Source organism: Grus americana, chromosome 1 (assembly GCF_028858705.1).
Source record: "Grus americana isolate bGruAme1 chromosome 1, bGruAme1.mat, whole genome shotgun sequence".
NCBI classification, from domain to species: domain Eukaryota; kingdom Metazoa; phylum Chordata; class Aves; order Gruiformes; family Gruidae; genus Grus; species Grus americana.
This window is the reverse complement of record NC_072852.1, coordinates 138752613-138765651: the sequence shown is the minus strand read 5'-3', so window position 1 is coordinate 138765651 and position 13039 is coordinate 138752613. Positions and strand designations below refer to the sequence as shown.

General features: G+C 42.4%; 1 protein-coding gene across 1 annotated transcript; it reads right to left on the bottom strand.

Moving 5' to 3' along the window:
- Nucleotides 1–273: 273 nt before the first annotated feature.
- Nucleotides 274–12495, bottom strand: GPR143 (G protein-coupled receptor 143). Its single transcript, XM_054846093.1, has 8 exons — nucleotides 12252–12495; nucleotides 10504–10613; nucleotides 7451–7545; nucleotides 5992–6084; nucleotides 5395–5504; nucleotides 4941–5049; nucleotides 2264–2381; nucleotides 274–812 (listed from the first exon to the last, which is right to left on the bottom strand). The coding sequence occupies exons 1-8, from the start codon at nucleotides 12493–12495 to the stop codon at nucleotides 513–515; spliced, it is 1179 nt and encodes a 392-aa protein (XP_054702068.1). The 3' UTR covers nucleotides 274–512.
- Between the last annotated feature and the right edge of the window lie 544 nt (nucleotides 12496–13039).

Here is a 13039-nt window from a genome sequence, read left to right as displayed (position 1 = left end):
CAGTAAGACTCTACACAAACAGGAAATATTTGTGCTTATGTCAAAGTTTGCTGTCAGAAGTGTTTTACTAGCGCGTCAGAAATCCTAGAGCTGTAATTCTGGGTGAAAAATGTTACGCTGAGCAAGGCAACAAATTTAAAACCCCAACATATTAATAGTCCATTTATTTAAACAAAAGACTCTTCTACCATACAGAAGTTACAAGACAGATTAAAACAAAATGGACGAAAATGAATCGTAAGTAACATAGAACTTTGCAGAGATATACTCCTGCTGAAAAAGGATCGGGCCTTTATATCTGTTAACACATCTCCTGTAAGGCAAACAAAGACATAAACCATAATATCTCTCCATCTCACACGCTCTCTCTGTCACACACACACAAGTTATAGGAAATGACATCAAGCCACTGGGCACAAACCTAATTCCAGAGTACGCAACTGTTCACACAGTGACGTGGGTTTGTGAGTCTTGACAACGTGAGAAGTGGGATCCAGCGCTGCGCCTATAAACTACCAGCCCTGGTAGATGGGAGAGCTCCTGGTTAATCTGTCATCACCGCTGGTGTTACCTTCAGACAACATGCTTATAGCCTCATCGGTCTGCTGGCTGTCAGTTGTCGATATCTTCTTTGAATCATGGAGGTTGCTTTGGTAGTTCACTGGTGAGGGATAGGCGTTTTCTCCCACAGTTGATGAGGACATTGATTCCCAAGTTATTTCTCTTTTTCGCCATTTCAGGTCCACTCTCCATCCCGTCCAGCCATAGAAAGCTAACGTGAAGAGGAAGCCTTGCATCGGATTAAGAACCCCCTAGGAAAGAGAAGTGCAACGGGAGTTACACCAGCAAGGCTCCGTTTTCAACTTCAGCAAAACGCTTTGCATGCATTAACAACTTCTCCTTCACGGAACAATTGCTGTCTTTAAAATATGCTATTTGCATGCAAATAAAAATGTAGGTTGTTCCCAGTGCTGACACAAACAAATCGGAGTGAAATACCACGACCTGTTGTTCCAATATGCCGAGGCCATCCCAGTGAACAGTAAGTGCCAAAGGGTTTTCCAGCATGAATTTTAGCTGGTCAGTCCCCCGGTGTGTTTTTAACTTTCCCCACAAGGTCTAGACTTTTTTATTCACAAAAGCAAATATTATATTTTTTGCTAGAAGCCAAGTCAAATATATGAGAGTAGACACTAGCATACACAGTCAAGGTTTTTAAAATAGCAGGAATTGATCTGTCTGGAATTGCTGCAGATTCTTGAGCCAGTGAAAATGTCCATCAAAGTGGGATGGAAAAACAGGGAGGGACACTGAAAAAGAAAATCCCAAGTGATTTAAAAAAAAAAAAAAGTCTCTGTTCCCAGTGCCGTGGGATGCTTGGCAAGTAAATGGCTTTAGCCGTTTCCATTTTTCTCATGAGAAAACATCAAACTATTTTTACAGCCAATTTAAAAAATAGCTCAGTTCCTAGACCCAGGTGAGCAAGAGGAAGATCCCTGTCACATGAATGTGTTCACTCCTTGTCAGAGGAGGAGGTTGTGGCAAATCAGCCGCATCCCTTAACCCTTCACTACAAAGCTGCTCAAGGGCTTAACTACACAAAACATGACCAGGCCTTACAGGTATTTAATAGCTTCAGAACAAACTCTCTTGGAAAAGGAACCTGCAATATCACCTCCGAAAAATCCCTTGTCAAATATTCCAGTAGGAGAAAGGAGGGTAGGGGACAGTGAGAGGCCAGCATCTTGCAGCTATTTTTTGGTGCATTGCTTTCAAGATTTTTCATGTATTTGTCCCCAAATAATTATCAAAATGTCACGATAGAAGATGCAATAATTCTTCATAATAAAGAAAACCCTAGTTACAAACAGACAATTACCAGAAAACGCCCATTTTATTGGGGAACCTTCAGGAATCGTGAGCTAAAACTTTGTAGCTTGCATTATGGCAGAGGTTAGCAAGGTCAGACTAGAAATCATTGTAGGGGTCTGTTCTGGATCTTAAAATGGGCAGCAATCACTCAGAGAATGTATACTATAGTAAATGGGAGACAAAGTTGGCCTTTGGTACATTTTTGGAAAAGTTTACATGTGAAAAGCACTCCCAGTGACCGCTCCTTCCTCTCGCTTACTTTCTGCTTTCCTTCCGTGATTTTCAGAGTGTTTATGTCCCCACAGATCATGAACCACTCACTACACTGGTGCTGTTCCACCAGCCTTATAAAAGTGATTTCTAAGACTAAGCAGTGCCATGGCTGACCTACCATTATAATCCATGTGATCAGTGCAGCACTTCTGATGTTTTTCAGGGGCATTTCATTGATATCTGGCTGCATTTCAAGATAGAACAAAAGGCTCTCGTTGATGATATTGGATGACCAGCTATTGCAGGAGTAAAGAACAACAAGACAGTTATGTATATATGCATATGTATGTATATGTAAAATATACATTACCTTCAAATTATAGAAATTAGGATCACTAATATGGAGAGTGAGATTTTTTTTTTAATGTTGAGTCTCAGTCTGAAGGGACCAGTGGGTCTCTGACATCATGATCAAAAACCAGATGCTTACCTACTAGCCCAGGCCTAGACAAAGAAATCAATATAACGACAACAACAAAAAACCCAGAATCTGATCATTTGAGCTTGCTGCCGAACAGTAAATTGCATGATGAAACTGAAATTATAAACAACTGCGATCCATAACAGGAACATCATGCATGCTGACTTCTTTTGTTTGTGTCTTAAAAGGATAGTGCTCACAGATAAGGAAACCAAATATAGGCATACGTGTTATAAAAGGCTTCAGAAGCTCCAGAGGGGTTCGAATTTCAGGGTTAGATTACAGCAGACTTTCAAAATGTCCCTAAAAAAACTACAAAGCAAGACAAAAGTTGACTTTAAAACCCTTGAAAATGCCATCAGATTTTTGGAATAAAGGTAATTTCTGTTTCCAAAGAAGGATGAGCATAATCAAGCCTCATGCTGTGAAAGAAATAGGATATTCTACACTAAATAAAGGTTATAGCAAATGGCTGTTACTTCTTATGACTTCTGAACAGTCAGACCAGCATTTCTTCATAATTCTACTGTGGCTTCAGAGAGGAAACCATCAGCATCCATGTCATACTTTCTAAAGGGGTTTATACATGTCCTTCCTGCAATTATATTTTTATCACAGTGTAAAACCTCCTGCTCTCCCCTCCCAAATCTGCAGGCATCTCTTCTACCCCGTGTTGCCCCAACCTGCTGTCTTTGACTAACTCATCTCATATTTGACTTTTGGGATGGAAGGGAATCTTCCCATAGCTTCTGAGATGGGACTGCCTCAGTCTTTCCCTACAGTAACCTTTGAGAGAGTTTTTACACTCTAAAGCTTATGTTTTATTAGGAGAACAAAATCCAAAACTAGAGCTGTGATTATTTTTTTTAATAGGAAAACCCAGAATGAGACAGAATGGAAATAAACAAATGTCCCCACTGTACCCTTGGGGAATTGGGCCTTTCTTTCACGCTTGCTCCCAGTCCAGCAAGCTGGCCACCATTCCTTAGGTTGCAACACATTTCTGTGGGGCCTCTGGGCTCTTTCTTTCCACAGCCCTGGAAGCCTGGCTAAATCTCTGCTCCTCGTTATTTCAGCAGTTTCCAGGAAGCCATGCTGCAGGATCCTTTGCGGCTGTCTCTCACCCCCTCCCCTGCTGGCTCCCCCACCTTTCACACCAGAAACCTCTCTCCCAAGCCAAGCGGACTCGGTTATTCCCCAAAAAAAGACAATAATTTACCTCCAGAGCACTCCAGTATACAGCAGCCAGGAGAAAAAAAAAGGCAGTCTTTCTCCCTGCTCAGCCTTTTAAAGCAATGTAACATGCATTAATGTTCCCATGTATAAAAAAGTTAGGTAGTTGTAGAGACTGTTAAGTTTGGCCAAGTCATTCCACTGCTCCAGGACCATTTCCTTCCTCCCGCTGTTGCTTGCGTTACTCAGGTAGGTACTAAACGCTTCTCAGCAGTGACTGCTTCTTGCTAGGTCATTGCACAGACCCTTGTGGAGTAGATCACCACTCCTTCTGGTGCCTTTATTGCTGTGCGATAATTACGTGATTGCAGTAAAAACCATTTTCTCCAAAAGCAGGCCCTATTTCAGCTCAGTTTTGCTGTGTGCAGCCAGTACGTCCAGTTCCAGTTGCCACTCCAGAATCTTCCATGCTGGATGGTGCTGCTGGAGCAGAGGCACAGCGATTTGGGGGTGAGGCATGTAGCCTCCCTCCTTCCCCACTTCCCTTGTTCCCTCCCTCCTCTCCTCCCTATCTCTTTCCTGTCCTACCCCAAAGTCCTATTTTCATGGAGGAAGGTGGAATATTAAAAAAAAAAAAAAGTTAAATGATCAGAAATTTCACACACAATTATATTGTTTTCTGGCATATAACCTTATATTTCCAGTCAATATCCACACTTTTTTTCACACACTTGGGATCTGCAGACCACAGAGGTGGCTGCATTATATCATCACAGGGCCATGAAGCCAATCTTAGAAACATATTTATTGTAGGTTTTCAGTGATGTGCTTGGTGACAAGAGGCTCTCAGAAATCTTGAGTACAGAAAGCCGTCTATCAGCCCACAGTGCTGGGGAGCTGCTGTTCCAGACAGCTTTAGTCTATGCCCAACCTTTTCTTTTTTTTTTTTTTTTGCTATTGTTTCTTGGGGTTATTGTTTTCCTGTTGGTTAAACATTTTTATCATTTCCTCGCAGCCTTGTGATGCTACATGAGTGATTCAGCTACTTTGTGAACTAGTTTAGAACTTCTTCTTCCTTAGACACCTTCCCTTCCAAGCATAAAGACAAACAAATGAAGCAACCCATCAGACTCTGTTCTTGTCCCTGACCTTCTCCAGCTGGGAAAAAAGACAGTTTAAAAGAAAATAATGCACCTCTTACCAACTGATGAATACCAGCATAATTTTGAAGAAGCGGATCTGGATCTCTGTCCCCAGACGTCTTTCGTTCTCTGTGTAAATGCCTTGTCTCCCTTTCAGTAAGGAGGCAACTGGAAAGTATACAATTATGTTCATTAATATACGTGTATCTTGCTAGTTACAGGCACAAGGATCCGGAAGGCAGATGTCTGTAAAGAGGGAACAAAGGAAGGGATGGGTTTGTCTCCAGCAGCAGTTCAGAAGCTGGAAGGACCATCATCAAGGGATCTCACATATAGCCTAATACTGAAGGAAAAGAAGTACATCCATTATGGATTCCTAAAATGAGTGATATCCCACTAGGTGTTTTTTCTTCTCTCATTCCCACTGAAAACAGAAAATAGTATAGTCAACATACTTTTATGTTATGTTGCTAAATAACACATACTGATCGATGCTGGCCATTAGGAACATACCTGCTGATACTGTCCTCCTAAACAGGATTGGGTTGACCAGCAGCACTAGCAGGAGTGGGGCGTAGGTTGTGATATAATGTGGGATTGCATGCACCAGGCCATTTTCACAGCTGAGGAGAAACCATTAACAGCTTATGCATATTTTTTTGTCCACATCTGACAGTTTTTTCTATTCTACCTATGTCACCTTTAACTTAAAAAAATCAAAGAAACGAAGCAAACAGATGCTAAACTTTTAATTCACAGACTTTCACCACCAGTTCACACAGGACACAAAGTTAATTACGTGCATTTTTCTCAAATTTAAAGGAACAAATACAAAGCTAAAACCAGGAGTGGGAGAAGAGTGGCTCATAGCAGAGGCTGTAGCAGTGCTGCAGCACACCCAAATGCCTGTAGTGCCGGGCATGTTTCTTCACGGCCCATTGAAACCCAGGCAGGTATTTATTTCTAGGATTGCACTGACTCAGTGGGACACACTTGGCAAGGATCAAAAAAGCCCAACATTTGGGCGGCTGTCTCTAAAGCTGACCAAAAGGCATGCAAATGACCCCAGAGCTCTGTGATTTCTCAGGCTGTTCCCGGAGCCCTGCTTACCTGGAGAGAGAAGGGTAGTAGAGCAGCGCAATCCCCTCCACGCAGAGCATCACCGCGAGGCCCCACGTCATCATGTGGTACAGCACAATCGTACTGCAGGCATCAAACAGGACGGGTGTAATTTAAAGATACCAAACCTTACGTTTTCCACATTGCAACATAAAAATAGGACCTTCACTGAAACAGAGCTTTACAGATGTGAAATGGTGCAGACTGACGCTGGCAGTACATTAAACTAAGGAAAGCAGGTGTGTGTGTGTGTGGGGCGGGGTGTCCTTCAGAAAAAGGATGACCCAAAGTGGTTTTTGAGGCTTGCACACAGAAGTCCTGTGTCCTCCAACCTGTAGGCTGGAAAGCCTTTCACTTATCCCCAAATCTCCAGAAGGAACCTCTGCATCCTTCATTTTTCCTGCAGAGAGCAAATTAGGGAATTAAAACTTAAGAATGGAGCAACACAGTCAAATAAACCACCCTTCTGTAATTTGCAGAGAATTAGGTTTAACTTTCAGAGTTGGATACTGCTCCCATCTTAGGGAGATTCAGATCTCTGCGTGTAGAAAGTCTTTCATTGCTTAATCTTATCTTAGAATCAAGCCCAAATACACCTGATTTTTTTGGTTAACAGGGACGAGGGAAGGAGGTAGGTCCCAGTTTGTTTCAGACTATAAGTATGGAAATTCACAAAATCAGGCTTATCCTCCACAGGCCAAAGTTAACTCAAAAATCCCCATTGTGACAACATCTGCCAGACGAACCATGTCTCCAGTAGGTGATCGCTCAGTATCATCTGGGAACAGAGACACATAATTCCATGTTTAGCAGTAGCAACTGAATGTTATTTTGCCCTTCTAACAACCACCTTAGAAACACCTTATATTTTCTGTCTGGCATTAAAGCATGGTACTTTCCAAAGGGTTTAGGTTCTTCTGTTACAGGCATTGCAGAAAAATATATAGAAATACGTATCATTCTTCTTAAAAACTTTGCAAATCAGAAGCGTGATAGTGACAACAATGAGAAGTGGATAAAAGAGAAAATGTGAGAAAAAAAACCTGGAGAATGAACGATATGAAATTCAGCGCTTTCCCCCTCCCACTTTTTTATTTTCAGGATAACACTTTTTGTTTGCCACAAGAATCAATTTCAGGTACGGAGTAGGGACAAAAATATTTATCTCGCTGCAATAAAGTTTATAGAGCCTGACCTGCTCCCTATTTTTCTAAAGGTTAAATGAATTCAGTTACATTTAAATTCCAGGGGGACATAAAGAAATCAATACCTGAGCATTGCCCTGGCTATTTAAGTGCTTAGCACACCACTCATCCATATCATTACCTGGTAACCATATGGACATCAGATGTTTGTAGAAGCTTCCCTTATACATTTAGATAGCTGCAGACAAACATGGACATACAGCGTCGGAAGGAAAGTAACAAATTCAGAGCTTTAACCCTGGTACCTCAGTCCAGCTGATCTTCTTACCACCAAGTAAGAGTCAACGGCATAGCAAAACAACCACCAGAAGCCAGCGCTATATAATAGCTGGATCCACATCTGCAGGGGAAAAAATGCCAAATATCGCAGCTGCTTCCCAAGTACCGCTGGGGACAGGGGAGGGACTCAAACCTTTAGCCTGGTGATTTGTTCTTTAAATGTGTGTATTTTCCAGCCGAGATGATGAAGTATTAAATCTTACTCAATATCACAGGAAGAGCATTGCTGTAGCAAATGGGTCAAGTCATAGGTAAATTGAACAGCTTTTGCTTTCATAGCTTATTCTCTTGTTCGGAAAACCTGTTATTTACCTCTCCAGTTCTAACCCTCAATGTCCTGAGTGAAGCCCAAAGAAATTTATAGTGAGGATGTTTTAATTTTAGGTTAAAATGTTAGTAGTGTCTTTGTAGCTGAGGCATGAAAATATAACTGAGGTCAGTCATCACCGCAGCGTGCCCAGGCATCGTGGGTTCTGCATGTGACCGGCTTTTTCTCCATGCACAAGAACCCGATTCAGGGAACGGTTATTAAGAAAAAAAGGCCATTAACAAAAATATCACTCACCCTCTGGAAAAATTATCCATACTGAACTCTCTGACTGATTTCTTCAACAAAAATCCAAAGGAAACAGGTTCAAGTCAAGTTAAATTCCACTGCGTTCATGAGCTGACCCTATGCATTTTTCCCATGAGCCTATATAAGTGACCTTTTTTTGCTGCTGTTTATAAATTCCAAATTTCTTCCCTATAGGAGCTGACTCTCTGTAATAGTCTGGCACTATTTTAATATTCAGATTACCTTCCCTCCAAGCCCTCTTTCAGTTCCTATCTGAATATCCTTTATCGTGGCTCCCTAATAGCATCATTTTACAGCTGGAAACCAACATACTTGTTACTGAGCCAAACATCAGTGAGTAGAGATTCCTTCCTCCAAAAGGCAAATCAAGCTGGGAAATATTTCCTTTCACCATGGGTGTAGACCCTACCTCTAGCCATTTGCGGCACAAATTATTCAGTATTTAATTCAAACACCATGATATTTTCCTAGCGCACAGGAGCCAGAAAATAAAATACGTGTCTTCCTTCTAATGCACTTCATCTATAGCACTGAGCATGTAACTTCGCCTGCACTTTTACATATTTGCTGCAGTCGAAAAATGCACAATTTACTATACGTACACACACATTCAAAAATAAACTGTCAGGTCTTTCCACCCAGAAAATCCAACATAGACAAGACAGCCTCCAAAAATAATATAAATCGGATGCACTTAAAACTAAAATCTTCATATGCTATCTCACTTTTTAGCAAAAGGACACATCTTTTGCTGAGAGAGTACCCCTCTGCAAACCAGAAGGTGTTATTCAAAGGAGATGCCTCAAGGCCTCACTATTTGGAGTTGGTATTGGCTTGTGGTTAACCGAAATAAAACAATAGTACTAAAAGAAAAATAAAATAGAATCAGAAACATTTTATTAACTCACACGAGAATATTTTAGGGGAAGTGAGTGGAAGGAAGGTTATTTTTCATTCCAGTATAATTAAATCTAAATTTAGCAAGTGACTCAAATTACAGCACTTTGCTGGAGCCCAAGAAAGGGAAAATAAAAATCATGGTAGACCGCTATGCTGCTCACCATCTAACCTGAGATCCAAATGAAAAACAAACAGTCTGCATACAGTATCTTCGTCACTGTTTAAAAATACTATTTTTTGTGCTAAGGGCCAGAAAGGGAAATTTAAGATGTAGGGAAACATGGTTTTTGAATAGGATGTTCTTGCTACAAGATATTGATATTGCTGGTTTCCTCTGCCTCAAAGAAAAAAAAAATCAAGATTTGCAACTAATAAGCAAAACTTAAACATGTATGATGGAATTGAGAATCAATAGATGCGTACAACTGACATTTGCTTCTATGGCACAACACTCTCATGTCTGGAATTGCCATTATATAGGCATATAAGGTACAGTGAGTTCAATGAGGCACATACTGTTTTATTTAAAAACTACTGGCGCTGAATAATTTTGTTTACATGCAGCATATCCTCTTCTGTATTGTAAACTTTGAATTGTAAAGCTAATACTGTTATTGCTCATGCATGAATTCATTGGGCACCCTATTGAATTTGGGTAAAGCGATGATCTGTCTTATTTGTCATTCTCCATGTTTTGGTAAAAAACATGGCCTTTTTTCTCGTAAACTCAAATTACGTGTCTCAGATAGTACTGTGATCGTAATAATTTAAACTGAGTTTTAATCCGCACTTTTGGAATGCATTTACATTTTGTTATTCTTCCGTTTTAATCCAGAAGATACTTAATTAGACTTGGCCAGATGTGGTCATTGAACAGCCATATAAGCAGCAATCTGAGCTGTGATCCTGCACGGCAGGGACAGACCTTCTGCCAGCAGCTTTGGGTCTTCGGGTATGTTTATCCTGCAGTGCCTGGGTGTCTAAAACACACACCCCCACGCTGCAAAAGCTAACGTGAGCTACCTGAGTTGCTGGTTTGGTCCCCACTGCCACCACGCAGGCTGTAATTTCTGCTGCAGAAGGTGGGCAGAGCCCTCGAGCTACGGATGCGACGGAGCCACCGGCGCATTAGCGATGCTGTCTGTGCCAGCACGAAATGAACCGGGGGTTTCGCAGCCCATTCGGAAATGTCTACACCCTTCTGCCTCTGTAGCCCTGACTTCAGTACAGGTGTGCCCCCCACTACCCCAGCACTCCTGCGACGAGCGAGTACTACAAAACCCTTGGGACAGGTCTGACCTGCGCTGCCCCGCATCCTCACACGCGCCATGCGGCATCTAGCACCCTGCCTGCCCCGATCCAGGCTTTCGGAGGGAGGCATGAATGCACTTGCAGGGGTGTGGCAGAGGCTGAAACCATCATATCCAGGCTCTGACTCACAGCCGAATTTCCTCTCGGACGCAGCGGTTTGCCTTCAGGCTGCCCGCGTGGGGGGACTGTCATCTGGGAGTGGGAGGAAGGGGAGACGATCTCTGTACGTACCGCGCTCCCCACACAGAAAGCAGAAGGCCACACGTCGGTCCCGTTCACCACAGAAATGTTAGCTATGAAGCCTGGGAAGCCTAGCCATATACTTGACCTGAAGATCATACCTAAAGAAAAAAAAAAAGTATTAATGCTTTGAATCTGCTGGCGTGATTTGAGTCACATGCTTCTGCCCGGCCACATATTTCACACGGCAGCCCAGATTTTGTGCGTCCACAGGAAGGCTGCGGCTGCAGAGGAGTACAGCAGGAACAACTGCGCTATTTAAATGTCGGTGTAATCACTCAGGGACAGTAGCCCCAAGAGTCTGAAGCTGCTGGGACTTGAAACATTAGGTAGATTCAAATCTCACTCTACTTACAGATACTGTCATGCACTTCCCTAAAATAAATTGGGAAGCATTTAACAGATTGACAGAAAAGAGTAACTGAATATTTACAATTTTTTCGGCATATGTTCATATGCCAGTGTTCATTTCTTTATAATCCCTCATTGCAGAAGAAAGTTATTTCCCACTGTCTTCATTTTTACAAGCAGCTCTTTTCCTCTCTGTCACAGGACTGAACAAAGCAGGGTTTCAGAATTAGGTGAGAACAATACCCATTTTTTTAAATGACCTTACAGTTTGTTAGAGAGATTTTTCTGGCTTTGCTTGAAATAGGCATTAAAACACCAACATACAGCAGAACAAAACCATCAGATTTCCCACCAAGAGAGAATGGTTTCCCACCCACCAAAGTAAGTCGCATTCAGAGACAATGATGGATAAATAGTTTGAGTTTCCAGTGAAAGAGAAAGGGAGAAAAATAACTTTTCTATTGCTGGCCTCATCTGACTGCAAGGACCTTTTCCAGGTGAATGCACACATGGTTTTTTCCATCTCTCTCTTTTTTTATTTCCCCCTTTATCGTTTGTTTTAATATTGGTACTTATTATGTACCGTGAGAGAACCTGGCTACGTATGAAAGGGGAAAATACCTGAAATCCCACTCCTTCCAGCACTACTTCTGTTATCTAATGTGAGGGAAAAAATGTTATTGTAGAAACAAACTCATCCTGTATTTTCGTAGCATGTGCCATGGTAATTTATACCTAATTTGGCAGCAAATGCCATCGACTGACGGGACAGGTTTAGACACATTAGTTTCATTTTGACTCATGATTTTTGTTTTATTCTCTGTAGTTTTATTCCTCCAGCCTATCAGCCAGGGGCCAGGCAGCAGGTTGTCCTTGATAAGGGAGCTTCTCTCGCATTTCAAAAGCCCTTGTCCAGCATGATCTGTGTACGGCTGCAATTCAAACTTGTTTGCTGTCGATGTGATGTGCCCAGAGAAGTGGCTGGCACACGAACAAGACAGCAAACTTGGTCTGAGAGGATTTAAAGACATATAGGAATTGTTTTTCAAATAATCGGCTAAGTGCTTGATGTCAGCTTCAGTTTTAAATGTGCTGCCTTACCTCCACTTTTACGCCTTACTCTCAGAACCAGCCACTCTTCTGGATTTTAATTTGTTGTAAAGCAGGGATTTTGGTGTAGATTTGTCAAGAGCTTCTACTTCTAGAATATGACTATTAAACAAGACCTTTCTCCCCCAAAGGCCCATCATTTTCTGATCTCACTTAGCCCACATCTTCCTGTGAATACAAACAGCACGTTTCCCTCAGAAATCTCTGTTGTCCGCTCACCAGCTTCACCTCAGAGCAACAAGAGCCTGCTACAGCAAGGACATGAAGCTGGTGCTTACCTAAGCCACCAAGGATGTCACAAACGGAGATAAGGAGAAGGATGGTGGAAGAGGAGGAGGCTTTGGGCATCTTGCGCGGGCTCTGTCCCTTCTTCGGCAGGAGCTGCAGGATGGTCAGCAGCAGACTGACGGAGGCGCTGCCAATGCAAACTCCGCAGAAGACTTCAGGCTGGAAGTTCATCACTAGCTGCGTGGCTGCATCGTGGTTCGGGCAGCAGTAGGTTTCTAACCTGGGAGAAGCCATGAAGCGTCCGGCTGGCAGAGAGGGCCCACGAGCAGAAGAAGCTGCTGTTGCTTTCCCAAGGCAGCGTTCGCTTTTCCTTCACCCTCCCCATTAGTCCTCGGTGGTGAGAATCACGCGATTGATGGATCATGTGCTGCTGCTAGAAGAAAATCCCCTAGAGCTGCCTTTCTCAGCCTCTCCTAGCAAGGAGATCAGATCCGAACAAGAAAACACAGTGTAATCCGAAACATGCCCCACGCTTGCTCAGAGCCATTGGCAACAGTTCACTCACATATTTCTGCTTGCACAGTATCTGGTGCAGGAAGACTTAAACTCACCAGGGCATTGAAGATGGTTTAAAATAAATGAGGATGCAGATACCAAAGGAGAAGCATTACATTTTAATTGTGTTTCTCTTTAGCCCCATCCCACACAGCACCCTTTAATTACTGCGAATTAATTGAAAAGATGAGTCCAGACACAGCAGTCTCAGCTTTTACAGGGAGGAGCAGGGCTATAAATCCACACCTTAACCCAAATCTAAATTTTAGTGATCCAACCCACC